General features: G+C 54.2%; 9 protein-coding genes across 9 annotated transcripts; 4 read left to right on the forward strand and 5 right to left on the reverse strand.

The window, feature by feature from the left end:
* Positions 1-265: 265 nt before the first annotated feature.
* Positions 266-3,616, reverse strand: BDY24DRAFT_156943 (acetyl-coenzyme A transporter 1-domain-containing protein). Its single transcript, XM_076636158.1, has 13 exons — positions 3,032-3,616; positions 2,490-2,749; positions 2,236-2,412; positions 2,133-2,164; positions 1,935-2,055; positions 1,782-1,860; positions 1,523-1,679; positions 1,277-1,459; positions 1,119-1,194; positions 966-1,023; positions 802-870; positions 510-671; positions 266-389 (listed from the first exon to the last, which is right to left on the reverse strand). The coding sequence occupies exons 1-13, from the start codon at positions 3,429-3,431 to the stop codon at positions 349-351; spliced, it is 1,815 nt and encodes a 604-aa protein (XP_076500221.1). The 5' UTR covers positions 3,432-3,616; the 3' UTR covers positions 266-348.
* BDY24DRAFT_157003 (uncharacterized protein) lies at positions 3,617-5,174 on the reverse strand. The gene is made up of 8 exons (XM_076636159.1): positions 5,012-5,174; positions 4,818-4,895; positions 4,591-4,707; positions 4,428-4,511; positions 4,232-4,348; positions 4,067-4,156; positions 3,889-4,000; positions 3,617-3,807 (listed from the first exon to the last, which is right to left on the reverse strand). Coding segments are annotated over exons 1-8 (606 nt in total). The 5' UTR covers positions 5,014-5,174; the 3' UTR covers positions 3,617-3,801.
* On the reverse strand, positions 5,154-6,667 carry BDY24DRAFT_376492 (DsbA family oxidoreductase). The gene is made up of 6 exons (XM_076638667.1): positions 6,549-6,667; positions 6,184-6,424; positions 5,989-6,100; positions 5,792-5,881; positions 5,500-5,652; positions 5,154-5,413 (listed from the first exon to the last, which is right to left on the reverse strand). The coding sequence occupies exons 1-6, from the start codon at positions 6,598-6,600 to the stop codon at positions 5,375-5,377; spliced, it is 687 nt and encodes a 228-aa protein (XP_076500223.1). The 5' UTR covers positions 6,601-6,667; the 3' UTR covers positions 5,154-5,374.
* Positions 6,668-7,065: 398 nt separating this feature from the next.
* Positions 7,066-9,393, reverse strand: BDY24DRAFT_426333 (RNA-binding protein; the record flags this gene model as incomplete). The annotated part of the gene is made up of 9 exons (XM_076644040.1): positions 7,066-7,181; positions 7,289-7,488; positions 7,579-7,969; positions 8,070-8,289; positions 8,408-8,498; positions 8,637-8,711; positions 8,804-8,899; positions 8,996-9,130; positions 9,232-9,393. 9 exons carry the CDS (start codon positions 9,391-9,393, stop codon positions 7,124-7,126), a joined length of 1,428 nt encoding a protein of 475 aa, XP_076500224.1. The 3' UTR covers positions 7,066-7,123.
* A 320-nt stretch (positions 9,394-9,713) lies between these two features.
* BDY24DRAFT_357807 (MCT family MFS transporter) lies at positions 9,714-12,710 on the reverse strand. The gene is made up of 16 exons (XM_076637821.1): positions 12,327-12,710; positions 12,128-12,157; positions 11,964-12,031; positions 11,840-11,889; positions 11,632-11,740; positions 11,533-11,560; positions 11,447-11,462; positions 11,325-11,363; positions 11,148-11,250; positions 10,911-11,054; positions 10,728-10,781; positions 10,547-10,664; positions 10,389-10,439; positions 10,193-10,312; positions 10,026-10,108; positions 9,714-9,951 (listed from the first exon to the last, which is right to left on the reverse strand). Exons 1-16 carry the CDS (start codon positions 12,537-12,539, stop codon positions 9,825-9,827), a joined length of 1,353 nt encoding a protein of 450 aa, XP_076500225.1. The 5' UTR covers positions 12,540-12,710; the 3' UTR covers positions 9,714-9,824.
* Positions 12,711-13,488: 778 nt separating this feature from the next.
* BDY24DRAFT_376495 (protein-tyrosine phosphatase Siw14 family protein) lies at positions 13,489-15,389 on the forward strand. The gene is made up of 9 exons (XM_076638668.1): positions 13,489-13,956; positions 14,066-14,148; positions 14,328-14,366; positions 14,442-14,474; positions 14,557-14,594; positions 14,674-14,728; positions 14,818-14,848; positions 14,933-15,003; positions 15,089-15,389. Exons 1-9 carry the CDS (start codon positions 13,615-13,617, stop codon positions 15,336-15,338), a joined length of 942 nt encoding a protein of 313 aa, XP_076500226.1. The 5' UTR covers positions 13,489-13,614; the 3' UTR covers positions 15,339-15,389.
* A 135-nt stretch (positions 15,390-15,524) lies between these two features.
* On the forward strand, positions 15,525-16,869 carry BDY24DRAFT_157163 (uncharacterized protein). Its single transcript, XM_076636160.1, has 4 exons — positions 15,525-15,644; positions 15,715-15,823; positions 16,261-16,323; positions 16,443-16,869. Exons 1-4 carry the CDS (start codon positions 15,609-15,611, stop codon positions 16,685-16,687), a joined length of 453 nt encoding a protein of 150 aa, XP_076500227.1. The 5' UTR covers positions 15,525-15,608; the 3' UTR covers positions 16,688-16,869.
* On the forward strand, positions 16,662-20,495 carry BDY24DRAFT_376502 (acyl transferase/acyl hydrolase/lysophospholipase). The gene is made up of 21 exons (XM_076638669.1): positions 16,662-16,822; positions 16,884-16,929; positions 16,992-17,058; positions 17,124-17,141; positions 17,202-17,258; positions 17,325-17,404; positions 17,473-17,622; positions 17,692-17,752; positions 17,825-17,858; positions 17,920-17,966; positions 18,035-18,148; positions 18,216-18,298; positions 18,358-18,412; positions 18,487-18,502; positions 18,565-18,640; positions 18,710-18,847; positions 18,910-19,340; positions 19,446-19,616; positions 19,702-19,734; positions 19,847-19,890; positions 19,999-20,495. The coding sequence occupies exons 1-21, from the start codon at positions 16,766-16,768 to the stop codon at positions 20,363-20,365; spliced, it is 2,145 nt and encodes a 714-aa protein (XP_076500228.1). The 5' UTR covers positions 16,662-16,765; the 3' UTR covers positions 20,366-20,495.
* A 118-nt stretch (positions 20,496-20,613) lies between these two features.
* On the forward strand, positions 20,614-23,717 carry BDY24DRAFT_376505 (uncharacterized protein). Its single transcript, XM_076638670.1, has 6 exons — positions 20,614-20,989; positions 21,170-22,006; positions 22,105-22,727; positions 22,821-22,911; positions 23,116-23,342; positions 23,387-23,717. The coding sequence occupies exons 1-6, from the start codon at positions 20,702-20,704 to the stop codon at positions 23,427-23,429; spliced, it is 2,109 nt and encodes a 702-aa protein (XP_076500229.1). The 5' UTR covers positions 20,614-20,701; the 3' UTR covers positions 23,430-23,717.
* Positions 23,718-24,446: the final 729 nt, after the last annotated feature.

Genomic DNA, 24,446 nt, shown 5'->3' on the forward strand with positions numbered 1-24,446 from the left:
CTGGTCTCTCTCCTCACATGGCATCATCTTCTCATACACACGATTTCACCTACTCTACGTACATCCTTTGGTCTCTTTCCTTTTCCTTTCCACGTTTTCGACGCGTCACGACCCGCCATCCATCCCCTCCTCTCTCTTCACCTCTTCGTAGCCTTCGTCCTTTTCACTCTTGACTCTCTCTTTGTATGTAACCCTCCCTTGTACTCCTACTCCTAAGAGGAGTTGTCGAAGCGAAGCGACGTGAAGGGAAGGTTCGTTCGACGGAGAAAGGACAAAAGTCCATCGAATTCATCCCTTCGTACGAGCTCAAAACAGATCTAGATGAGAACCAAACGTCGTCCTTGATAGCTAGTTCGGTATAGTAACCTTCCAAGCCGAAGGCGGCAGGGCTGTAAGAACGTAAGAACGAAGGCGAGGTCAGTCTCAGTTCGACGCGTCTCCCTTGCCCTCCTCGCCTCTCCTCCCAAACCCCTCGCCCCTCCCTCAACACTGCGAGAGAAAAGACGTACCTTGCAATCTTCTCGCCGTAGGAATGATGTACGTCACGAGCAACACCGCTCCCAGTCCGACACAGATCATCGAAACGGAGTAGTATCCATCTCGATCCATCACGCAAGTTCCGCCGAGAGAGGAACAGAGGTGTTTGCCGTGTTCGGAGATGCATTCGGCGGCTGTGGGGGAAATGAACGAGAGAGAAAGGACGATTGGAGGTTAGCGTTCGAGGGAAGGGAAGAGCAGAGAAGAAGGAGAGGGGACAGGGACGGAGCGAGGGTGAGAGGGAGAGGAAGCAGAGGAACGAACTTTTCACCACGACCTCGCCCGAGAAGTCCTGTTTGATTCGACAGGTTGATTTGGAGAGGTAGTCAACTCCTGCGAAGTTCGAGCAGAAGCACAAAGATTCGAAGGTCAGTGTCGAAACGGAACGAGAAGACGAGGGAGGGAGATAAAAGACGAAAGGAACGAACCTTGAAGCACGAGAGGTTTCGGCCAGGTTCCTCCGAGGTTGGAAACCGTGTTGAGGAGCTGAGAGGAGAACACGATTGGAAGGGGATAAGGTTAGCGAGAGGGAAATCGAGGCAAAAGAGAGGGAGGAAGAAGAGAGAGGATCAAGCACGAACGGTCATGTACGTTCCACCGATCAGAGGATCTGCGATCTGGGTATGGAAAGCTGAGATTCCGACGAATTGGACGGTGCTGTAAGTTTGAATCGAGAACGAAGATGAAAGTCAGCGATTTGAGCGAGAGAGAGGGAAGGAAAGAAGACGCGTCGACTCACCTGACGAACGAACCGAGCACCGTGAAGGCGATTACCAGCGAGAAGAACCCTGACGAGATCGGTGTCGTGGTAGGGAAGTAGTAAACCAAGGCCATCGAGAGAAGACCGAAGACGAGACGAAGGGAGAAGGCTGAGAGCCAGGGGTTGAGAGGACGAGAGCCTTGCGACCAGGAGGCGGCGATCCTGAGACGGAAACGGGGGTTAGCGAGAGAAGAAGAATGCGAGTAGAGAGAGAACATGACTCACCATCCGCCCAGGATTTGGAAAGGGAAGTCTATCAGAACGGCAACAGCCATGTCTTCCTTCAACAGACCCTTCTCGAGGAGTTTCAGCGACGTGACGGAATCGTTGGCCATGAAGCCGATTTTAGCGAGAAGGTGGACGATGATGAAGGATTGGATGTCTGTCAAAGTAAGGAACAGCCTGTCAGTCTCTTGAGATCGTATCGTTCGAGACGCGTCGAGTTCGAAAAATGAGAAGTCGAGAGAGAGAGGAGACGACGAACGTTTCAGCTTGACGATGCTCCACATGACCGAGTATACTTTCTTGATATCCATGTCTGGATCATCTTCCGAAACGGGATCCTATGAAGGAGGCAAAAAAGAGTCAGCAGGCCAACGAACGAAGAACGAGAGGCGAGGAGTTGAACGACGCGTACCTCTTTTTGATACTTCAGCAACCAAGCGGTAACGAGAATGTAGATCACACTCCAGAAATGCAGGTATCCTCCGAGAGTGATGAGCGGAGTCTCCAAAGGTGTCGAACGGAAGTATTTGTTGCTGTTGCGGACGCGAAAGAGGAGGTGAGCTCGTCCGGAACGAAGGAGGGTCGAAGAAGAGGGAGAGGAGAAGCTCACCCAAACTCGACCGAGTTGAAAGCGAGGAAGACCTGCAAAGCTCGCAGAAACAGAATCAGCGGTCTAAAGAGTCGTAAGTTGAGTTAAAAGGGTTCGAACTCACGGTGAAAGAGAGGAAGTAACCACTGTTGAGTCCGATCGTCTGAGCCGTCGAAGCGTACGAGAGGTTCTCCTGCGACAGCAACGTCAACGCCCACCCGTCCACCGCGATATCTTGCGTGGCAGCGAAGAAGATCAACGTCACGAAGATGAGCGTCAAAAATGGTACCGAGGGGACTTCCTGCAAAAAAGCGACCAAAAACAGTCAGCCCTCTCTCGCTCCTCCCTCTCCTCCTTTCAGCCCTCGCTCAAACTCACCTCAGCCAACCACCCATCGATCCTTCCTCCCAACCACCACATCGCACACCCTATCAGCGCCTGTACGGGGATGATCCAGGACTTCCGTCGACCTATTTTGGCTGAGAAACAAGCGTCGACGATGGGCGACCAGAGGAGTTTGAGGGAGTAAGGGTAGGTTGAGAGGGAGAAGAGGGCGAGTTGCGAGTAGGAGAGCTTGGATTTTAGGAGAAAAGGGAGGGTTCCGAAGGTGAGACCGATGGGGAGACCTTGAAGGAGGTCTGTAGAGGTGGGTGAGACGGAGGGAGGGAAGAGAAAGATGGTCAGCTCGAGGTCGTTTTTGGACTTCCTTCCCTGTTGTTTGTCATGCTGAGGAATCTCCAGCTCCCTTCAGACCTTCAGCTCAAGAGCACTAGGATGAGGAATAACAGCTCTCCTTCGTACTACCTCCAGCTTTTGACATCTTCCAGCACTACATCTCCTAGTAAATGAGCTCGACCCCCTCCTCCTTCCTTCAGCCCACGCCCTCCACTCTCCCCTTTCTATCCTCTCTGTAGACTCACAAAGCAGAATCAACAACGCGAAGTTCTTCCTATCCTTCTTCCCCAATCCTCCACCCAGCACCTTCCCTACTTCCACTCTCGGATTCCGACTCATCGTTCTCGAGAAACTCTTCCTCTTTTGGTGTCCATTCCCAGTTCCAGTCGACTTCTCGCGTTGATCCTTGTCAAGCAGCTCCATTTCGTCCTCAGGGTGAGTTCCTCGCTCGAGGAGGTCGGAAGGAGATTCGAGCGTGCGGGGTCGGAGGGAGGTTTGCATAGACGTCGAGGCGGAGGTGGAAGCTGAGGCTGAGGAGGCTGCAGGGGAGGGAGAGTTGGAGGAAGCCGGTGGGGAAGGGGAAGCGTTGCGAGAGCGATGTCGAGCTTTAGAGGAAGGAGTGGTGGTGGTGGATTTCCCTCCCATGGATGACTTGGTTGAGAGAGAGAGGAGAAAGGAGGAGGGAAGGAGTTGGGAGGGAGAAGGAAGGAAGCTCGGAAAGTGACCTCGACTCGTCTCGCTGGCAGTGAGAGGCCGCAGCGATCAGGTTCGGCCACTAACTTTTACTTGAGGGAAGATTTGATAGAAAGGTGATGGATAGATGAGACAGATTGGAGGGTCGATCCCACGATCTCTCGGATCCGAGAAGATGGGAGGCGAGAGAAGAGACAGGAAGGAAGGGGTCGGATGTCGCCACGTCGCGTAACTTTCGAGAGAGGCGTTTCACTGATCAACAAGGCGAGAACTGAGAGAAAAAAACGGGATAAGCATGCGTGTGAAGAGGTCGAAGAGTGGCTCAGGCCTGTGGGGGAGGGAATCGAGAACACACGATCAGTCCGAGCGACGACAATGAAGAAATCAAAACAACGTCTTTGCGACGCACATAACCGTCCTCCCTCCCCATCGTCCCAAACAAGCTCAGATCCTTCATCTTCTTGAGGAGGATATCGTTCGCAGTGGATCTTTGGCCAGGGTGAGGGAGATTGAACGAAGACCTGCGCCCGGGAGGAAGGAAATATCAGTCGAACGCAACGACTGAAGACGACGCGACGAGAACTCACGCCATGCTCCTTTCGACTCTCTGCTGACCCGACGACGACGACGATCCGGAAGAGGTCTTCCTTTTGATAGGAAACGCTGCAGAAGTTCTTCTTTTCGAAAGCAAACCCAAACAGAGCAGTCAGCTCTATGCCGACCTCCTCGTCGCATCCTCTCGTCGAGCTCACCTCTTCTTCTTCTGCTCCTCAACCTTTTCAACAACCCACTCCTCAGCCTCCCTCTTCTTCCAAAATCCCTTGAACTTGGCTCCCTCGAAGTCTCGGACTTGCTGCTTGCATTCGTCCCTTCGAAACGCAAACCAAACCCATCAGCTCTTCCCTCTCCGCTCGTCTTCCCCACCCTTCTCCTTGAGTAAGGACTCACCAGCTCCCAAAAACCCCAACCTTCCTCCCAACTCCAACAGCGTAGAACTTCCTTCCTCCTGAAGAGACTTCCTCCTCCCCAGCCCTGCTCCAAACCACGAACTCAGGTGAGCTTCCCTCTCCCGTCCCTCCTCCCTCCGCTTCTTCGTCTCGTTGAAGCTCACAAGTTCGTGTTGTTCGACCTCTGTCCCTCCTGAACAAACTTCAAAGCTTCTTCGTACGTCTTGAAGGAATTGTGTTTCGCTCCTGAGAAGCCTGAGACACTTCTCTCCGTTTCCTCCCTTGGGAAAGGCAAACCAAAGCATGAAAGGGAAGAGGAGGAGGACGGGAGGTGAGCTTCGTCGTTTCCCCCTCCCTCCCTTGACGTTCGAATGAGAACGCTTTCACGTACCAGGTGTTGAACACGCCCACTCTTCTACCGACTATCACACCGTAGTATCTCTTCTTCTGAGCGGTGGCGGTTTTGGGCCTGGGAGGGAGAGAAGAAGGGAGGGGAAGAGAAGAGGGAAGGTGAGCTCGAGCTCGACCGTCGTTCCTTGAGTTTGGTTCGTTCGTTCGTTTTCCCTGAGAGGAAGAAGAACTCACATCCTTGATTCGAGATCAGAGCTAGAAGGTGAGGTTTGACTGAGTTGAAGAACGGTTGGGATGGGTGGGCGTTGGAAGGAGAAAGGAACAAAGAGGAAGAAGGGGAGGCGGGTTCGAAATCGAGAAGGGAGTCGGACGTGCCTGAGCGTTGAACTTTTCTATCGCGGATCTTGAAACCTCCGAAAAAGTGGGATAAATTGGACAGACGACAGAGCGTAGATGTATGCGAGCCGAAAGCAAAGAGATGAGACGAGAAAGCAAAGCAAAGCAAAAAGCAGGAGAGTCGGCGCGTCCAGACGAGGTAACAAGGAGAGTGATAGGACGGGTCCGAGCGAGCAAAATATAAAGGTTTACGAGAAAGAGTTAGGCAGGAGACTCTCCCTTAGCAATCTTGTCGAAGATCTGCGAGAGAGGAAAGGAAAAAGAAGACGTCGGTCAGGGACGAACGGGACGCGTTCGTCTCGAAAGGAGAGAAAGGCAGGACTCACCTCAGCGAAAGTCTCGCTCTCCTGCGCACCAGAGATCCCGTACTTTCCATCTACCACGGTGAACGGCACTCCCTGGATACCGAGGGCCTGAGCTCGAGCGTAGGCCTTTCCGATCTCGGGGATGAGAAGCTTGGTGGCGAGGAAAGATTTGACCTGGAAGAGGGAGACGACGAGCGCGTGTGAGAGACGAAGAAAATGAGGACGTAATGTCAGCGATAAGACGAAGGAGAGAGGTGGAAATGAAAGAGGAAGAGACGAGGTCGAGTGCGACGCGAACGAGAACCAAGCTCACCTCCTCAGCAGAATCAAAGACGCCAGCTCCAACAGCGGATTCCGAAAGGAACTCGAAGTCTCCTACGTCCTTCTCGTCCTCAAAGTAGCCCTACAAGCAGACCAACGAAGATACGGCAAAGATCAGCTCTTGACTTCGACACGAAGGGGAGGGCTAAGAGGCAAGATGAGGTGGGCTGAATCGAAGTTGAAGCTGACCTTGAACAGAAGCTCCACCAGATCCAGCTGCATCTTCTCCCCACCCTTCTGGTACGCCAGCGTCAGCAGTCTGTGAGCGTTGTGCGTCTGCGAGAGGTTTCCTCCGTACGAGCTTTGTGAAGAAAGAGAAAAGGAAAGCATCAGTCAGCGGTTGAGCTCGCCCTCCTCCTTCCCTTCAGTTCAAAAAGCACCTACAAGTTGATCCCCACTTCCTTTCCTCTAGCGATCATCATCTTCTCCATCGACTCGACCCTCTCAGCTCCTCCGAACTTCTCAATGTACCTCCCTCGCTTGTTGGTAGGGGTAGTCGAGAGCGTCGGATCGAGGAGGTACGGGTGGAATTCAAGCGAGAAGTTAAGTGAGGGGTCCTTCGCTTTGGAGGAAGCGATGGCGGCTTGGATTTTACGGAGACCAATGAAGCAGAAGGGACAGATGGCTGAGAGGGGAAGAGGTTGCAAGAAGGAAGGGAGGAAGGAAGGCGAGGGTCAGCTTCGATGGCAGGCGAGGAGAAAGAGCGCCCTCGGTCAGTCGGAGGGAAGAAACGGCTTGTAAAGACTCACCATCGGAAGTTATGTCGAGCTTAATGGTTCGAGGAGCAACGGAGGTAGCCATTCTGAGGATCTTGGTGGAAAAAATGGCGGAAGAGGTGTGTGTGTTGGGCGTTGGGAGGAAGAGAGCGAGAAACGAACGGACGCCGACCGAGGTTCGATTTCCTGACAAAGCTCATTTCCTTTTTCTCTTTGTTGACATCTTCGAGCTGACCGGATCTTCGAATTTTGCAGGAGCGAGAGTTTAGAGAAAGAGAGCTTCTAATAGATCCGAGAACAGCATACGGTATACAAAGAGGAGTAGGATTAACGAACGAAAACCTGAAACCCCCGAAAAAAAGCAGAGCGACTGAGACCAGAGGGAAGAAAGGCGTAACGACGACGGAGTGCATAGTAGAGAAGCAAAACAAGAGAGAAGATGATGGACGAGAAGACGTCCTTTTGGGGAGGAAGATGGAGAGAGAGAGCTAGCTATAGCAGTCAAGGGCGGAGTGGGAGGGGAATAAAAAGGAACAGCGACCGAAAGAGACGAGAACGCGAGAAACTAGAGAGAAGACGTATAGAAATCAACATTAGACGAGAAACGCTTAATCGAATGAGATCTTGGTTCCAGCTCCGGGAACGATTCCTCCGGTTCGGGCTCCACTGTAGATTGAGAAGAAGGAGAAGACGAAACGAGGTCAGTTTCCGAGGAAAAACGTCGTAGAAACGCGACTCGGGCAGTAGACAAGGCAAGAGAAAGTGGTACTAACCCTCGGGGAGCACCTCGTCCTCGTCCTCCACCTCGGTCGGAGAATCCTCCTCGTCCTCCACCTCGTCCACCTCCTCGGTCAGAGAATCCACCTCGTCCTCCTCCTCGTCCTCCACGGTCACCTCCTCGTCCTCCTCCTCGTCCACCTCGAGCTCCACCTCGTCCTCCTCCGGAGTCGTTGTCCCTGGGAGGAGCGTAGTCCTGAGTGAAGGGAAGAAGAAAGAAGAAGAGGGGTCAGCTTCGAGATTCTCGAGGGAAGAACGACGCGTCGACAAGAAGAGAGAAACTCACGATTCGGCAGTTTCGTCCAGCGACGTCCTGTCCGTTCATAGCTCCAAGAGCCTTGGTAGCGGCCTCCTGGTCAGCGAACTCGACGTAGGCGAATCCCTTGGGAGCTCCAGTCTCCCTGTCGGTAGGAAGTCGGACGGAAGCGACAGCTCCGTGCTCTCCGAAGATCTCCCAGAGTCCATCCTCAGCGATGTCGAAGGAGAGGTTTCCAACCCAGAGGGTGGTAGCGGGAGGGTTAGGAGGTCGGTCGGACTGGTACTCCTTCTTCTGCTCTCGAGGAGGTCGGACGGTAGCGTAGTCGATCCTGGCCTCTCGTCCGTCGATGGTCTTGGAAGCGTTGTATCCCTTGTCGGCAGACTCCTGGTCGGCGAACTCAACGTATCCGATTCCTCGCCTGGAAGGGAAAAGGTAAGAAGGAGGGAGAGTCAGCGACGAAGCTCGAGAGAGGGACGAGAAGGAGGTGAGCAAGAGCTCGAGGGGAAACGAAGACTCACGATCGTCCGGTCTCTCGGTCCATCTGGATTCGAGTAGAGGTGACCTCTCCACAGTCGGCGAACTCGGTCTTGAGCCAGTCCTGGTCGACGTTCCACGAGAGGTTTCCAACCCAGAGGGTGGTGGTGGGAGGGTTTCCCTCTCCGGTGAAGGCAGCAGCCTGGTCGACCTTGGGCTTCTTGGAGTAGTCGGCGACGGGCTCCTCGGAGGCCTTTCGCTTGGCTGTAGGAGGGAAGAAGGAGAGAATGGAAAGAAAGGTAAGTAAAGCTCTTGGTCTGGAAGGAGGCGAGGCAGAAGGAAATGAGCTCGGGAAGGAAGAGGAGAGGGGAAGGGAACGCACTGGAGACGGGAGCCTCAACCTTCATCTCGACGTCCTTGGTCTCCTCCTCGTCGGAAGAATCGTCGGAGGAGTCGTCGTCGCTGGAAGACTCCTGTAGAGATGGCGAAAGAAAGGGGAGGAAATGGAAGGAGGGAGGAGAGGAGAAGGGTCAGTTCGCCGACAAAAGTTTCAGCCCACTCGACGCGCGAGCTTCCACCGTCCATCCTTCCAGCAAAAAATCTCAACTCACAGCAGCGGCAGCCTTAGGAGCAGCGGGCTTGGCCTCCTCCTCGTCGGAAGAAGACTCCTCCTCAGAGCTGGACTCCTGTGGAAGGGAAAGGGAAGGGGGAAGACGAGGGGGTGAGCGGAAGGATTTCGACGAGCTCGAAGCGGAACGGAGGTAGGATTTGTACGAACAGCAGCAGCGGCGGCAGCGACCTTAGCAGCAGGCTTAGCCTCCTCCTCGTCGGAGCTGGACTCCTCCTCAGAAGAGGACTCGGCAGCGGGAGCGACCTGGAAAGGGGAGAAGAGGAGGCAAGACGTGAGCTCGGGCGGAAGGGAGGAGGCGGGAGGAGGGAGGGAGGGAAGGAAGCAGCTCTTCCTACTCACGATAGCTTTGGCAGCAGCGACAACGGGAGCGGCGACGGCCTTGACAGCGGCGACGACGGGAGTATCCTCCTCAGAAGAGGACTCATCCTCGCTGGATTCCTCCTCGCTGGAGCTGGGCTCAGGAGTAGGGGTCTTCTGCTCGGATCAAAGGTTCAAGCCAAAGGGAAACGATGAGCCAACGGGAAACGATAGGAAGCTAGGCTTCGGGCAACGTAGGCAAGCGAGAGGAAACTAACAGCCTTCTTGGTCTTCTTGGACTTCTTCTCCTTCTTGGGCTCAGCGACAACAGCAGCAGGGACAGCGGCGGCGACCTCCTTAGCGGCCTTCTTGCTCTTCTTGACGACGGGAGCAGCGGCTTCAACGACCTTGGTCGAGGTCTTCTTGTCGGACTTTCCCATTGTGAGGTAGTGGCGAGGGTAAGGGGGTGAGGGAAGGGGGGGAGGGAGGGGGAGGGGAGGGAAGAGAAGGAGGTGGTTGGAGGTTGGCTGATCCGCCCTCGAAATTATGCTGCTGCCCCTTTAAACCCTCACAGCCTTGCTTCCTTTTGCTTTTAATCCGAGGAGGTTCGAGAAAAACTTCTAGAGATCGTCAAGTTGACTTCTTGAGAGCGCTCATGAGCTTGAGTTCAGGAAGTGGAAGATTTGACGAGCGGAAGGGAAAGTCGTCTCCTTTCAAGCTGCGACGCTCCTCCCTCCCTGCCACAACGCTTCAGAACGAGCTGATGAATGGGTAAAGATATAGATGGATGCTGCTGACGATGCTAAGTGATTACTCTTCCTACTGTATACATGCTGAAAGTGGAACCCAACGCCTCTCCCGTCCTCGCTACCTACATCTTTCCCAACCACTTTCCGAGAAGAGCCCACCGAGCTACCGCCATCACCAACGCTCCCAGAAGTACTACAGGTCCTGCGAACGAGGCGACAGCCAGGAAGGAGCCCGTAGACGAGAGGATCCTGAGAAAAAGAGAACCAAAAAGGTTAGCGGTCGTGTGAGAAGAGGGAAGTGAGAAAGAGAGAGAACGACTCACGCTCCAGATATAGGTGGTCCAATCAACCCAGCGATTGCTAGACATGTGGTCAGCACCCCCATGCGGCGGCCGAGGTCGTGAGTCTTGAGAAGTGCAGAATGAAGGGGAAAAGTCGAGGTCAGCAAGGGAAGAAGAGCGAGCGAGCGACGCGACTCTTTTGGACGAACGTCTCCTAGCTGAGCAACCCCTGGCGAGAAAAGAGAGACGAAGGCTCCCGTTGATATACCCAAGAGGGCAGAGAAGACGACCAAGCTGGCTTTCGTAAGGCAGAAGGGCCAGGCGAAAATCTGAGGGTGGCGACGGAAAAGCGTCAGCACGTTCTCCGATCGATGACGATGTACGATCTGGCATCTCAGTACTTACCAGGACGCCAGAGATGACGCAGAAAGGGATGAGGATGTTGACTGGTCCAACCTGAGGCCAAATCAAGCGAAAGAGAGGGAGTGGGATTTCAGCGACGCGTCTCTCTTCTTCCGCTTCAATTTCGATTTGAGGTCCCCGAGCGAAGAATACGAGTTCACCCTATCAGCAAAGAATCCAGTCGATAGCCGACCGACCAGGGTAAAGGCGTTCACGATGGCGATGAGGTAGGAAGAAAACTCTCCGAGACGGATCTGAGTCGCTGCTACGTCGAGGTACCTATGAAGAGGAAGAATGAAGATGAGGAAGAGCTAAAGAAATCTCGAGAAAAGTGGGTCTCACGTTATTGGTGTGTATATCCCAAGCATGACGAGGAAGCAGCCCAGAACGTAGAGACTGATTGGTGCAAAGCGACGAGACGAGGAGCAAACAAGAGGAACCGAAGAGAAGGAGAGCCAAGATGAGAACGTCAGCACTTCAACTGCCGAAAATTGATAGGGAAAGAATGGTGGGAAGCGAACTCACGCAAAAGGAGGTCGACGGAAAGCGGCAAAGTTGAAGAGTCCTCCAGGAGATCGTTTCGGCTTGAGTCGTGGACGAAGTGTACACCACCCGAAGGTGACGCAGTATAGGATGATGAGAGCACAGGCTCGGATGGTCCATTGGAATCTTGAAGGGGTCGGGAGAGCAGCAAGTCCGAGGGGGGAGGCAGTCGTGAGTGAAAGCGAAGACGAGGTCGAAGAACGAGGAACGCAGACTCACCCTACGAGTGGAATCAGCTTCCGTACCATGATGGGAAAGATCGTTCCACCAATTGAGCTACCACATGCTACGACTCCGTAGGCGAGTGCGCGTTTCTTGTGAACTGATAATTGAGGAAGAAAAGTCAGCTACGACGCGTTTCGATTTGGAGACGCGACGAAAGAAGAGAGAACTCACACCAGTGAGAAATGAGAGCCAAAGTCGGGCCGTACATAACTGATAGCCAGAAGGAAAGCATCGAAACGACGACAATTCAGCGTCGAGGGAAAGGGGAGAGACAAGGCGGCGACGTGATTCACCTCCAGCGGAAAGGCCCTGCAAAACGCGAAGATGGTGATCAGCTTCTCGTCTCTGGAAGCAGCGTCTGGAAAATTTCTCTACTCACTTGTAAGATTCCTTGGCAGAGAACGAATCTGAGAGGGAGGGAAAGAGGACGTTAGCAGGCCGTCCATCGTTTCGAATGTATTTTCCGGTCGCAACTCACTGGTAGTACACTTTGCATTGCGCTGTAAGCACTATAGAAGCTGTATATACCAAAGCAGCGACAGTATAGGGTACGATGAAGACTCCCTTGTCGAGCAGGCGTCCCATAACTGTGAGAAAACGCGTCGCGGGAACGAGGAAACACGACGGGTCAGCCTCGATCGATCAGTAAAGGGTTCCATCTGGAGAAAATATAAAGAGATACTCACCGACGGCAGGTAAGAGGATCAAGCAGTACTGTAAGCTACCGATCCATGCTCTGTCGAAGGACAGAACGAGACGATGTTGTCAATTCGGAGAGACAAAACTAGTGGGGCAGAGAAACGATCTCACATCGACGAAGAGCTAGACTTGGATAACAGATCCTCCTCGTAATAGGCTTGAAACACACCCCAGCCGTTCTGAGAGAAGATGAAAAGGAAAAAGAGGCGAGTCAGAAGTAGTCGACCCTTGTTGGAAGCCCTACGAGGAGGAGGATTGAGAAACGAAAAACTCACTGTGAACCCAAAGGTCGCGAAAGTCATATGCTACAATATTGAAGAGGAGTAGGCAGTCAGCTCGAAGGGTAGAAAGAGAGCAGCAAGGTGGTGTGAGGGACAGCATCCGGAGGAAGGAAAGCGGGAGCTCATGCATTTTCCCGATGAGATGTAGCCTCCCATTAGCTCCAGATCGTTAAATATACAACACTGAACTCACCACAGCTCCTGCGACCACGAACCAACCTCTTCCTCCATCAGGGAAGCTGATCTTCTCGTCCTCAACCGCTTCCTCTTCGTCCAGCTCCCTCTCCAGGACTGAATTCGGTCCATCTACGACCTCTCTCGAAATACCACTCCTCTCCAGCTCAGGCTCGTAGTTCCTATCTAGCGAGGAAGGTGAATCGTCCTTCTTGCTGTCGATTCCTTCCATCAAAAGTTGACCTTTACTCGAGGACGGTTTTGGCCGCGGGCGTTCGTTCGAGCGTTGAGCGTCGAGGCTGGTGCTACAGTAGGCGGAAGGAGATGAAGATGACTTGGGAGCTGAGGGATATCGATAAGGAGATCTGAGAAGAGAGAAATCGGAGGAGCTGGCTGTTGGCGTTGGAGGGAGAGAGAACGAAAGATATGCGACTCGAAAGGAAGGAGCGAAATGTGAGCTCGCCGTTTCCTTCTCTTCCTGCTCCTTAACGACCAGCATCGATTCTACAAAGCATCACCATCCACTTCGCCATGAACCTTCAACATTCCGTCTCACTTATCCGACCTCTCCCCTACCTTCCACTCGAAGTCAAGCACCACATCCTTCGATTCTGTGATCCCTCAACACTCGCAAAGACCTCCCGAGTCTCCCTCGCCTTCCTCGAACTCTCCTCCCCTCTTCTCTACCGCGATATCGATCTTCCGGACGCCGGGCTTCTCCCGATGTTCTTCTCTCGAAGAGTGGGTCGTTGACGGCTCGTTTCTGTGAGCTGCATCACGACGTGGGGAAACACAGGTCTGTCGGGACGCGTCCGTTTCCGCGCAGGATCCGAGAACTGATCCCAACGGATTCATCAGGGGCAGGTTTGCGAGAAGATCTAACGTGGACAGTAATAAATAGTCAAGGGACGCAGATATCTGCTCGCCTCTTCCTCCAGATAGAGATAGGCGTGTTGGGAAGGAAGGAGGGTGAATTCGAGACGCGAAAGAAAGAACCGAAGTTGGAGGGGTTCGCGGGGACAAGAAATTTTCGTCATACTCACAGAATGAGCTGAAGCTGCACAAATGTTGTTGAGAAGTTCAAGGGTCTTTGATAGCAGCGAAAGAGTTCCCCTGACAACCCTTCAAAGAGAAGGGACGTTGAGGAAGTTGAGCTCTCTCCTCTTTTAAACCTCCATCTTCGCCAGACCTCCCTCACCCTCATCTTTCCTTTTCTTGAATCTCAGATCCACTATTCTAATACTGGATACCTCAAGAAAACCCTCCAACCATAGTCTCGAACCACCACGACCTCCAGAGCCGCCGAGATGGCTTCTCTTCCTCCTCCTCCCCTCCCTCCTCCGGTCCCTCCCTTCCTCACTCGACTCCTGCTGGCCCATCCTCCACCGCCCTCCCACCACCCTTACTCTCCTGCACCGTCTCATCCTCACTATCCTAATCATCCTCACACCATTTCCAACTCTTCGTCCACCAACTCGTTCTCCCCAACGACCTCTCCTCTTCTCCTCGGAACACGTTCACCTCCTCTGCCTCCAGGGACGACTTCTTACGGTCCCCAACCTCAGATGCCCCCTCAGCCACTGTATCTGCCACCACCGGTGATGGAGGATGAGGTGCCAGAGTTGGAAGGACCCGAAAACTTTTCGATGGTGAGTCGAGAGAGGGAGGAAGCGAAGGAGAAGGGAGGCAGAGAGGTGAGCTTGATCCAGAGCTGATCTTCGTTTGCCTCTTCGTTATGGGCAATTCCTTTCTTGTTAGGTCAGCGCTGGGATATATAGAAGCTCTTTCCCGAAGAAGAAGCACTTTGGGTTCCTCAAGGAGCTGGGTTTGAAGACCGTTTTGTGAGTGTTGAGCTCGAGCTCCTTCTTTTCCCTCCCTCCCTTCGTCTTGCCCTTTGATCTCGAGCTGACAAGTGCTTGCTTCGCTGCTTCGTCTTTGACAGAGTGAACATATCGCTGTTTCCCTTCTACAGTGCCTCTTGAGGCCTCCGTTCTGACTGTCGGTTCCCTCTCGTTCGACAGACTTTGATCCTTGAGGAGTACCCTCCAGCGAGCTTGAAGTTCGTCCTTGTTCTTCTCTTTCCTCCTTCAGAACCCGAAAAGCTGACAACGTGCTCCTTCTGAACGCTTACTAGATTCCTTGAAGAGGAAGGCATCCAGTTCAAACAGTACGCTGGCTCTTCTCCCCTCTTCTTCTCGCCGTCGACTCTTTGCTGACGACGCGTCTTTTCCTCCTTCTCCCTCCCTCAGGTTTGGGATCCCCGGAAACAAGGAGCCTTTCGATCAAAGTAAGCACTCTTCCATATATCTCACGTTTCTCTCATCGACTGACTTCGTCGCGCCGCCGTCCCTGTCGTCGTCTTCCAGTTCCGGAGGAGATCATCACCGCCGCCCTCGTAACCCTTCTAGATCGTCGGAATCAGTTCGTCCTCCCCATCTGGGTCCATCTGCGTAGCTGAATACCGTACGAGAGAAGCTGACCACCTCTGTGTCGTCTTTTTTCGCTCGCAGTCCTGTTCTTATCCACTGCAACAAGGGAAAGGTTCGTTTCGTCTCTGCTCTCGTTCTTTTCCTATCATCTCTTTGCCCCGCCTGACATCCTCCGTTCACGCCTCTACCTCCACAGCATCGTACGGGTTGCCTCGTAGGGTGCCTCCGTCGTCTTCAGTCCTGGTCTTTGACCTCAACTTTCGACGAGTTCGTCCCCTTCATCCTCCCTTCCTTCGCTTCTCTCTCAAAACTGACCTCCACTCTCACCGATCCTTCCATTTAATCACTTCAGATATCGACGTTTCTCTTCCCCCAAATCTCGAGCGGTTGACCAGCAGTTCATCGAGCTCTTCAAGACGGCCGAGGTCTGGAACGAAGTCGAGAGGCAGCAGACGGGAGCGTGGGTGCCGTGGTGGGAGACGCTGCCGAGGATCATCAGGAAGGGAAGACGGGAGGATGCTGAGATACTAGCGGCTGAAGGGGAGGACGTGAAGAAGGAGGTGGTGCTGGCGAGGAGTAGGAGAATGGAGCTGGGGTTGTAGAGACGCGTCGGTGTGGTGTTGTTTTCTTTGATGACTTGAACGAACCCAGAAGACTAGTATTCCAGGACTGAAAGAAGGCTCATATCTACACGAGATTGACTCTTGGAAGTTTTCTTGCGACCTTCAGCGACGCGCTCCTGTTTGAATCTCGCAGGAGGTTGAGCGAGGCCGCAAGGGAGTTCTCTCCCTTCAACCACAACCTCTCCCCCCTTCGAAGGGTTTACCCCTCTCTTACTCCTCGCACCTCTTCCGACAACTCGCCTTACAGAAATGGCCAGCTTCTTCAGGCGGAAGAATCGAGAGCCTGTTCGTCCCTCGACCCTCCCTCTTGTTGAGCTTTGAACGCAGTTGACCGAGCTTTCCTTCTCTCGCTCAGTCGATATCCTCGATGGGCTCTTCGGAGACTCGAGGATCTACAGATACGCACAAGCATCGAGATCGAGCTTTGCCGAATTACTTTGGAGAGGATGCGCCGGAGCGAGCTGGTGAGTCCCAGGGATGCAACGAAAGATGGGACCATTCGAGGATGAGGGAAGGGAAGGAGGTTGAGCTCGAGCTCGAGCCTGAGGCTGATATTCTGGGAGCTGCGTGGCTGGGAGCCGAGGTCAGATGGAGGGCTTTCTCTCAGCTTCTTTCTGGGTAGCTGAGAAAACCAGAAGCCGCCGTAGAAGGAAGGGATACAGAGGCAAGAAGGGAAGGGAAGCTCGTTCACGACGGGGGACGTTCAAGAAGCTCTCTCGCTCTTGAATCTCCAGTCTTGAGCTCCTTGGGTACCACCGTCAGGCTACAAGCTCAAAGGACACGTTATCTATATACCTAGCTACCGCCGCTGCTCACAGCTTGAAGTTCTGAAGCTCAACTCCGCTGGCGTTTGGTCCATCGTGATTCTGACCTCCTCTCCCTCCTTTCATTTTCTTGCCAGGATCTGCCTTCCGAAACCGTCTCAAGGACATGAAGTCTCGTTGGAGTGATATCATGAACGTCGGTGAGTCCTATTTCCCGTTCCCTCGCCGCTTCAGAGCAGAGGAACAGGCGGCCTCCTTTGTGAGCTCGAGCTCAAGCTCACCACGTTCTTCCTTCCCCTCCCTTGCCTCTCCTTCGAAGACGATCTTCTCCAAGCGGAGCTCGCAGATGCTCGTCTCCACCCCGAAATCCAATGGGCAGCTTCTCTGCGACGATCCAACGATCTCTGCGACGCCGAAGCAGCTCTCGTCAAAGCCAGGAGGAAGAAGGCCGTCAAGCAGTTGAAGCGGTTCTTGAAGCTCCCCGACGACGAGGAGGTCGACGAGAGGGATATCCCGATTGTCTGTTTGGGAGGGAGTGGTGGTGGGTTTAGAGCTGTGAGTTGAAGGGTCTCGGGCGTCAAAGCTTGTTGAGCAAGAGAGCGTGAAGAGCTGATCATCCCTCGACGCGTCTCCCTTCTGAAGATGCTCGGTTTCCTGGGCACGATGGAGGCTGCGAAGGAAGCTGGGATGTGGGATCTGGTGAGTTGGTTTCATCAGTGACCCTTACAGCTACAACTGACGCGTCGTCGTCGTTCTTCAGATCATGTACACGGGGGGAGTTTCGGGAAGCTGTTGGGCTCTGGGAGGTGCGTCGTTCTCGACCTTTGTCCTTGCTCGACTCTAGACTGACTCGAGGTCCAACTTACAGCCTACTACACCTGGGGAGAGATGTCTACGAAACGAGCTCTCAGCCATTTTGCCAAGCACAGCATGCAGTGAATTCACCCTCCCCTCCTCTGCTCGTCGACCGAACCTGACGCGTCTTTTTTCGTTCCCTCAGTCATCCGCTCAGTCCAAAGTGAGCATGTCTGCCCCACGAGAGCGAGCCTAGACTAATCAACGTTTTAACTTCTCCCAGAGCGATGCGTGAAACCATGAAGAGTCCTCGAGGTCCCTACTTCCTTCTCGCTCCCTTGTTCGTCCCTTCTTTCTTCGTCTTCGCTTCGAGCATCCTCTGACCCCTGTTTCTTCTCTCTCTCAGACAAAAGAAGCAACTCGCAGGTCTCTCTCAGACGCTCATGGATCTCTACGGCTCCTTCGTTACCGCCTATCTCTGGCTTCGTGCGTTCAACTCCTTCGTTCCTTTTCGTCTTTGACGTACGGCTGATCCCTTCCCTTCTTTTGAACAGCCTCGAAGGAAGAAGCTATCAACATCTGGAAAGATCGTATGCCGTCACTGCATCGAGAGTGGTTCCGTTGGAGTAGCGTCGCCCCAAAGATCTCGAAGGGAGAAGAGCCGCTGCCGATTCTGACCGCGATTCGACACGAACGACCTTGGAGTGAGTCTCGTCCTTTTCTCCGACTCAAGAACTGAGAGCTGACTCTTCGAACTACTTTGGGGTCTGCAGAAGCGTGGAAGGACAAGGAGTCGCCGTTCGAGAAGGAGGATCATGGGGATAAAGAGCACCGGTCAGTCTTGACGCGTCTGTCGTCTCTCTCGATTGAAGAAGACTGACTATGACGTTCTCTTTCTTGTTTTAGTCTCGCGATGGACGCTTGGTGGCAGTGGAGCGAGGTACGTTTCCCTTTCTCACCTCCCATTACTGCTTTCGCTCACCTATCTTCTGTTGCGACAGTTCACGCCGTTCGAATACGGCTGCGACGAGCTGAAGTACTGGATTCCGTGAGCCTCCTTCCCGACTCCACCCTTCGATTCATTACGGGCTGACACTTCGATCGCTCTCTTCGCAGTATCTGGGGTTTCGGTCGACCATTCGAGGGAGGAGTCTCGACCAAGAGTCTTCCCGAGCACTCGCTTTCGTCGATTCTTGGCCTTTGCACGAGTGCTCCTGCCGCTCCCATGAGGTCAGTCCTCCTCCTCTCGAGAGTGTGGTTACGTGACTAGACTGACCTTCTCCTTTCTCGAACGCAGCATCTACCTCGGAACTATTCAACGAGGACTTCCGAAGGGCTGGATCGAAGGATCGATCGACAACATCAGCGGAGCCATCGCTCGTGAGTCTCTTTCCTCCTCGGTCTCTCCCTTCGAAGCTAACCACCTTCTTTCTCTCCAGATCTCTGGGGTCAGCACGATACGAAGGTCTTCGAAGGAAGACATCCAGTCCATGCGTGAGTCGCGTCCAGCCGTTGTCATCAGTTCGTCGAAGCTGACCTCTCCTTCTTCTCGATCTCGAATCCTCCAGTGCCAACGAACACAACGTGAGCTGTCTATCCGCTCAGTTTAATCCGAAGCAGATGCTGACTGTAGCCTGTTCTTGTAGCCTCTGTACCACGCTTCTCCGTCGCCTCGTCCACCTGGGATCGAGAACGCAAAGAGGATCCACATGCTCGACTCTGGTTCGTTGTTCTCACCTCCTCGACTTCCTTCACCACACTCGCTGATAAACTAATGCTCGCTTTTCGTAGGAATCTCGAACAACTCCCCGACCTACGCTTTCCTCCATCCCTCTCGAGGAACCGACGTGATCATCAACTTCGACGCCAGTTCGGACGTGATGTCTGAAGCAGCTCCTGCTCGTAATCAAGAGATGGGAGACATGAAAGGTGAGCTCATCTTTCAGCAGTTTTCGTCTCGGCGCGGGACTGATCCTCTCTCGATTTCCCAGGTCTCACCTTCACGAAACGAGCCCATCCTTTCCGTCTCCCAACCACCTTCCAACCTCCTCAATCCCAATCCCATCCATCCGAATCAACGTTCACCTCTTCCGTCTCCACATCCTCTCCAACAACACCCAACGAATCCGAATCCAACGGTCCTCCAACTCCTACCCCGAAAAGCAATCCCATCGACGGACTCCCCGTCCCTTCCTCCTCCTCTCGAGCACCCTCCTTCGCCCCTTCGAGCCTTCGACAAAGCTCTGTCCTCTCCGAACAACCTCCGAAACAACAGGCAAACGGCGAACCAAGCAACTCAGATCCCAAGAAGAGAGCGTTCGAGAAGGCTCGAGAGGAGGACGTGAAGAGGAAGGCGAAGGCTCAGGCGAAGGGTTGGACTCCTCAGTCGATAGAGAAGGAGTTTGGTGGGAGGTATGCTCAGGTGAGTATCTCGTCAACCAGCTCTAGAACGGGTCCGAGGTCGAGGAGATCCTCGATCAATCGACGCTGATCGTCTTGATTGTTTGTTGGTTCTCGTCGTCGGTAGATCTTCGACGGCATCCCAACGCATCCTCCTACACCTCTCGCTTCGGAACCTCAAACCTCGAACGATGGATCAGCAGCTCCTCCTCCGATGTCGGGAGAGCCACATCCTGGATCGATACCCTACAACGTCTCGGATCACAACGTTCCCCTGGCGACGCGACCGGTTTCGTTGGTGCGTCGAGTCGTTTCTTTCTGTTCTCGCAGCTTCTCGGACCTTTGATGCTGATGCCATCGATTCCCTTTTCTTCTGGAACTAGGTCTACATGCCTCTCTTCCCCAACAAAGTCAACGTCCGTCCAGTTTTCTCTCTTCTCTCCCTCGCCGTCGTTTTCCATCACTCGCTCACGCGTCCCTCCTTTCCATTTTCCCCTTTATTCCCTATTACTCCCTTCTCTCATCCAGCCCGGCTACGATCCAACCTCCGATTCCTTCTCTGGATCCTACAAGTTCGTCCCAAATCACCGTCCCTCCTTCTCCTCTTCTCCTCCCTTCCTCGCCCCAACCCAAACTAACCACCCACTCCCCCTCCCTTCCACTTCGTTCCTTCTCTCCAGCCTCAAATGGACCGAAGAACAAGTCCAAACGATCCGGAAAACGTCCAAAGCCAACTTCGTGGAAGGACTGGACGTGATCCGACTGGCGATCCGAGAGGGTTACGAGCGGAGGAAGGCGGAGAGGTTGTCGCATGCGGAGAAGAAGGAGAGGGAGAGGGAGGCTTCGGGATCGTCGTCGTTTGGGTTTGGGAAGGGGCTCTCTCAGGAGACTGGTAGGAACGGAGATGGAGAGGAGGTCGTCGGTGACAAGACGGAGGGAGCGGAGGAGGAGGAGCAGGTCGTTTTGGGAGCTGTGGTTCCGAAGGAGGAGGAGGAGAAGACGGTGGAGTCTGTGGAAGTAGAGGAGAGGAAGCAGGAGCAGGTCTGAGGAGTCGACCAGTCGCGACGCGTTTTCATTTTCTTTCTTCTATACCCCCTTTGTTTTTACTCCTACCACGCCTAGCTTACTACCATACCCTACTTCTCGCTCTTAGCTCTACATGCTTTTCTCTTTTCCAGCAGATTTTCTTACGAGAAGAAAACAAATCCGAAAGAGGAACACCGAGAGGGGCCCAGGCCTCCGTCGACCGTGAATCGCTCCCAGACTCCTCAACCTAGTCTGCCCTCCAACCATCACCACCCTTCTCCTCCTCCCCCGCCCAACCCCCTTTTTCTCTCCCTCTCTCCCTCTCTCTCTCTCTTCCTTCGCCTGACTGGGCCATCCATGTCCTCCTTGTTCCCTCTCCTGAACCCTCTCCTCTCTGACCTGGTGGACCTTCCTCCTTGCGCTCTCGCTCCCGCTTCGCCTTCGTCCACGTCTGTTTCGGACGGCTCTGGTCCTGAGGATTTCGACGATGCGATCTTTGCGGAAACGAGCTTTCAAGGGAGAGGAGGAGGACGAGCGGAGTGGAGAGGAGGAGGGCAGTGGAAGGCGAAGGAGAGGGAAGGGAGAGGGGAAGAGGTGTCGGTCGGTGTGGGTGGAGACAAGTTGCCGTATGAGATTTGGATATGCGTGAGTTCTTCAAAGCGCATATACTCTCATTTCTCATTTCTTGGGTGGGAATATCTACAAAGAAGGAGACGGCGAGAGAGGAAGGGAAAGGAGGACAACGCCATCGCTGACTGAACTGACCTCGAGCTCGCCTCCTCCTTCCCTCCTTCCCTCCTTCTCCCTCTATTTCTTGCCCTCCAGATCATCAAACTCCTCTCCTCCACTTCGGACCTGAAATCCTGCCTCTTGGTCTCCCACTCGTGGTGTCAAATCGGCGTCGAGATCCTCTGGCACAAACCCATCTTCCAACGAGTAAACACCCTCTACCGACTCCTCAACGTCATAGATCCCATTCCAGTACAGGACGAGACTATCGGAGCTCACAAGGCTAGGATGCTGCTGCTCGAAGGGAACGGGAGTGGAGAGAGGAGTAGCACGAATTCGCCGTTGGGAGGAGGAGGAGGAGGGAACTCGTCGATGGGAGAGAGCAGTCTCAACGAGGGTTCGAGTCAACAACTACAGCAACAACAACAATCCCTCTCCACCTCAACTCTTCCCCGCTCAGGTTCCCGCTCCTCAACCACGAACAACCGTTCCCTCCCCTGGGACTACCCAACCTTCCTCATCGACGACCCTTCCACCCTCCTCTCGTCCTCCTCCTCTCCCTCCTCCCTCCCACCTCCCCTCCGAACCTTCCCCTACGCCACCTTCATCCGTCGTCTCAACCTAGGAAACATCTCCGAATCCATGTCGGACCACTCCTTCTTCCGCCTTCGAACCTGCTCTCGCCTCGAACGGCTCACCCTCCAAGGATGCTCGAAACTCTCGGACGCCGTCCTCGCGGCCGTGCTCGGAGACGGCAACATGCCTGAGCTGGTCGCGTTGGATCTGACGAATGTGAAGCTCGTGACGGATAGGACGGTGGGGAGCTTGGCGAGAGGGTGTCCGAGGTTGCAAGGGTTGAATCTGAGCGGGTGTAGGTTGGTGACGGATGAAGGGGTGGTGAGCGTGGCGGAGGGATGTAGGTTGTTGAGGAGGGTGAGTTTTTGAGCTCGTCTTCCTTCGTTCTCGTTCTTGCTCTTTTTCGTTCATCGAGTCCACAAGCTCACCTTAATCTTCCTTCGTTCCTTTTACAGATCAAACTCGTCAAATGCGACCTCATCACCGACGCCTCCATCGTCGCTCTCGCTCGCTCCTGTCCTCTCCTCCTCGAAGTAGACCTCGTCGACGTCCCTCAAATCACCTCCATCGCCTCCAGAGAACTCTGGCTCTACTCCTCCCACCTCCGAGAACTTCGTCTCTCGTCGTGCTCCCTCCTCACCGACACAGGGTTCCCGTTCCTCTTCCCTACCGCAACTCAATCCCACCCGGTCACAACCCTCGCTCTCCCTCCTCCTCCTACGTCGTCGTCAACCAACTCCTCCAACTCTTCGACACCTTACCATACACCTCTACACTCCAACGCTCCTTCTCCTGAACCTACCCTCCACCGCTCGTCGAACAACTTCAACGCGTCGTCGGCGAGCAAGATCCTCCACCCGCCTCCCAACTGGATGCGGCAGTTCGACCATCTTCGGATCCTCGACCTGACGTCCTGCTCCCAGCTGACGGATCAAGCCGTCGAAGCGATCGTTTCCAACGCGCCCAAGATCAGGAGTTTGGTGCTGGCGAAGTGTACGGGGTTGACGGACGAGAGTTTGGCGAGTATCTGTAGGTTTGGGAGGTCGTTGCATCAGTTGCATATGGGGCATGTTGCTAGGTGAGTTTTCAGTTTGAGTAGGTGGGAGGAGGGAAGGGGAGGGAAGGAAGAGAGACGAAACTGACGCGTCGGGTTTTGGTTTGGGTTTCGAAGGATCACCGACGGAGCTGTTGCGAGATTGGCTAGGACTTGTACGAGGTTGAGGTATATCGATTTGGCTTGTGAGTCTACTCTTCTTTTCTTCGTTTCGATGCTCGAACAGCTGGCTGATTCCAACGAACTTTCGTCTTCCTCAGGCTGCCCTCAACTCACCGACATGAGCGTCTTCGAGCTCTCTCAACTTCCCAAGCTTCGTCGGATCGGTCTCGTTCGAGTCAGTCCTCTCATCTCTACCTCCCCCTTCATCTCACTGGACCAGAAGCTGACTTCGTTTCGCTCCGTTTTACAGGTCACCAACCTCACCGACAACGCCATCCACGCTCTCGTCGAACGACCCTCCTCCCTCGAACGGATCCACCTCTCCTACTGCGAGAACATCTCCATCGACGCGGTTCACTACCTGCTCCAACGACTCGGGAAGTTGACTCATCTCAGTTTGACGGGAGTCCCTGCGTTCAGGAGACCGGATCTGCAGAAGTTTTGTAGGCAGCCGCCGAAGGTTCGTCGCGTCGTCTCGTTCTCCTCCCCATCTCTCTCTCTCTCTCTCTCTCTCGCCAAAGCTTGACCTTCGCTTTTCCTTTTTTGTTCGTTTGTTTGATTTGAGCAGGATTTCAACCCTCATCAACGACAAGCCTTCTGCGTCTACTCGGGAAGCGGCGTCCACGACCTTCGAAGGTTCCTCGCCACCCTTTGCGACAACACTTCGGCGGATCGAGCTCCTTCGAGTCCTTCGTCGTCGGCCGTTTCCATCTCGTTCGACGGAGACGAACCTATCACGGATCAGACGGCTTCCATCGCTCCTCCTTCTCAACAACAACAGCAGCAGCAACAACCCATCCACCTCCTCGCTCCTCCTCTCCCTCCTCACGGCAACAGCAACGACATCGCAGCTCCCGCTCCTCACCATCTCCTCCAAGGTCAACCGTGGTTCCAATCCGGTCCTCCCGCAGCAGCCGCATCCCAACCTTCTTCCTCTGCACATCAACAGTCACCCCAGCACCAACACCGAACCAACCCCTCCCACCTCCCCGCCTCCTCGTCTTCACCTCGAAGAACAGGACCCTCAACCCTCCCTCCTTCCTCCTCCACCTCCTCCACAACCATGGCCTCCCCGCTACCAGCAGGTCCTCTCCCTCTCCCTCCCACCCACTCTCAAAACCGCAACGCTTTCAACCCCGCCGTGGGGTCGTCGAGACCACTTCCGGCGAGACCGACCGACGCGCCGTTGAACGATTGGGATCGATCTGGACCAAGTGGGAGTGGTGGGACGACGAGGATGGGGCATGCGAGAGGGAGTGGAGCTGGAGCTGGAACGGGGACGGGAACGGGAGCAGCAGGGGAGGGAGAGGGAGGAGCCAGCAGCAGCAGGTTCAACTTTTTGAATCGGGATCGGGGGAGGAGCGGTTAGTCTAGTCTGCGGCTCTTGATTGCTTTGCTTGCTCGTTATAGATTCGCTCCCCCATCATGCTTCCTTTCTCTGCATTTTTTTTTCTTTCTTACGTCGATTCGATTTGTTCTTCTTCTTTTTTTTTGCTTTCGCCGCCTCTTCGTCTCGTTCCTCTCCTACCTAGCCTCTCAACCCATCCGCATCGCGTTCGTCTCGTTTCTCGCACATGTATC

This window comes from Mrakia frigida (assembly GCF_051309035.1).
Source record: "Mrakia frigida strain ATCC 22029 unplaced genomic scaffold BDY24scaffold_3, whole genome shotgun sequence".
Lineage (NCBI taxonomy): Eukaryota > Fungi > Basidiomycota > Tremellomycetes > Cystofilobasidiales > Mrakiaceae > Mrakia > Mrakia frigida.

What these genes read in the sequence shown, in the direction of transcription:
- BDY24DRAFT_157163 (XM_076636160.1), top strand. Translation starts at nt 15,609, where the DNA reads ATGGCCAGCTTCTTCAGGCGGAAGAATCGAGAGCCT. An exon ending in GGCGGAAGAATCGAGAGCCT is followed by an intron (nt 15,645 to 15,714) that starts GTTCGTCCCTCG and finishes TCTCTCGCTCAG; the next exon opens with TCGATATCCTCGATGGGCTC. An exon ending in GGATGCGCCGGAGCGAGCTG is followed by an intron (nt 15,824 to 16,260) that starts GTGAGTCCCAGG and finishes TTTTCTTGCCAG; the next exon opens with GATCTGCCTTCCGAAACCGT.
- BDY24DRAFT_376505 (XM_076638670.1), top strand. Translation starts at nt 20,702, where the DNA reads ATGTCCTCCTTGTTCCCTCTCCTGAACCCTCTCCTCTCTGACCTGGTG. An exon ending in CGTATGAGATTTGGATATGC is followed by an intron (nt 20,990 to 21,169) that starts GTGAGTTCTTCA and finishes CTTGCCCTCCAG; the next exon opens with ATCATCAAACTCCTCTCCTC. An exon ending in AAGGTTCGTCGCGTCGTCTC is followed by an intron (nt 23,343 to 23,386) that starts GTTCTCCTCCCC and finishes CTCTCGCCAAAG; the next exon opens with CTTGACCTTCGCTTTTCCTT.
- BDY24DRAFT_157003 (XM_076636159.1), bottom strand. An exon ending in AGGTCGAACAACACGAACTT is followed by an intron (nt 4,512 to 4,590) that starts GTGAGCTTCAAC and finishes GGTTTGGAGCAG; the next exon opens with GGCTGGGGAGGAGGAAGTCT. An exon ending in GAGGAGCAGAAGAAGAAGAG is followed by an intron (nt 4,157 to 4,231) that starts GTGAGCTCGACG and finishes GCTTTCGAAAAG; the next exon opens with AAGAACTTCTGCAGCGTTTC.
- BDY24DRAFT_376495 (XM_076638668.1), top strand. Translation starts at nt 13,615, where the DNA reads ATGGCTTCTCTTCCTCCTCCTCCCCTCCCTCCTCCGGTCCCTCCCTTC. An exon ending in GACCCGAAAACTTTTCGATG is followed by an intron (nt 13,957 to 14,065) that starts GTGAGTCGAGAG and finishes CTTTCTTGTTAG; the next exon opens with GTCAGCGCTGGGATATATAG. An exon ending in CTGGGTTTGAAGACCGTTTT is followed by an intron (nt 14,149 to 14,327) that starts GTGAGTGTTGAG and finishes TCTCGTTCGACA; the next exon opens with GACTTTGATCCTTGAGGAGT.
- BDY24DRAFT_357807 (XM_076637821.1), bottom strand. Translation starts at nt 12,539, where the DNA reads ATGGAAGGAATCGACAGCAAGAAGGACGATTCACCTTCCTCGCTAGAT. An exon ending in TCGCGACCTTTGGGTTCACA is followed by an intron (nt 12,032 to 12,127) that starts GTGAGTTTTTCG and finishes ATCTTCTCTCAG; the next exon opens with AACGGCTGGGGTGTGTTTCA. An exon ending in CAATGCAAAGTGTACTACCA is followed by an intron (nt 11,561 to 11,631) that starts GTGAGTTGCGAC and finishes CCTCCCTCTCAG; the next exon opens with ATTCGTTCTCTGCCAAGGAA.
- BDY24DRAFT_376502 (XM_076638669.1), top strand. Translation starts at nt 16,766, where the DNA reads ATGCTCGGTTTCCTGGGCACGATGGAGGCTGCGAAGGAAGCTGGGATG. An exon ending in AAGCTGTTGGGCTCTGGGAG is followed by an intron (nt 16,930 to 16,991) that starts GTGCGTCGTTCT and finishes TCCAACTTACAG; the next exon opens with CCTACTACACCTGGGGAGAG. An exon ending in CTTGGTGGCAGTGGAGCGAG is followed by an intron (nt 17,859 to 17,919) that starts GTACGTTTCCCT and finishes CTGTTGCGACAG; the next exon opens with TTCACGCCGTTCGAATACGG.
- BDY24DRAFT_376492 (XM_076638667.1), bottom strand. Translation starts at nt 6,600, where the DNA reads ATGGCTACCTCCGTTGCTCCTCGAACCATTAAGCTCGACATAACTTCC. An exon ending in GCTCGACATAACTTCCGATG is followed by an intron (nt 6,425 to 6,548) that starts GTGAGTCTTTAC and finishes TTCCCCTCTCAG; the next exon opens with CCATCTGTCCCTTCTGCTTC. An exon ending in AGAGCGAGACTTTCGCTGAG is followed by an intron (nt 5,414 to 5,499) that starts GTGAGTCCTGCC and finishes CCTCTCTCGCAG; the next exon opens with ATCTTCGACAAGATTGCTAA.
- BDY24DRAFT_156943 (XM_076636158.1), bottom strand. Translation starts at nt 3,431, where the DNA reads ATGGGAGGGAAATCCACCACCACCACTCCTTCCTCTAAAGCTCGACAT. An exon ending in GTTACTTCCTCTCTTTCACC is followed by an intron (nt 2,165 to 2,235) that starts GTGAGTTCGAAC and finishes CGAGCTTTGCAG; the next exon opens with GTCTTCCTCGCTTTCAACTC. An exon ending in GGGCGAGGTCGTGGTGAAAA is followed by an intron (nt 672 to 801) that starts GTTCGTTCCTCT and finishes TTTCCCCCACAG; the next exon opens with CCGCCGAATGCATCTCCGAA.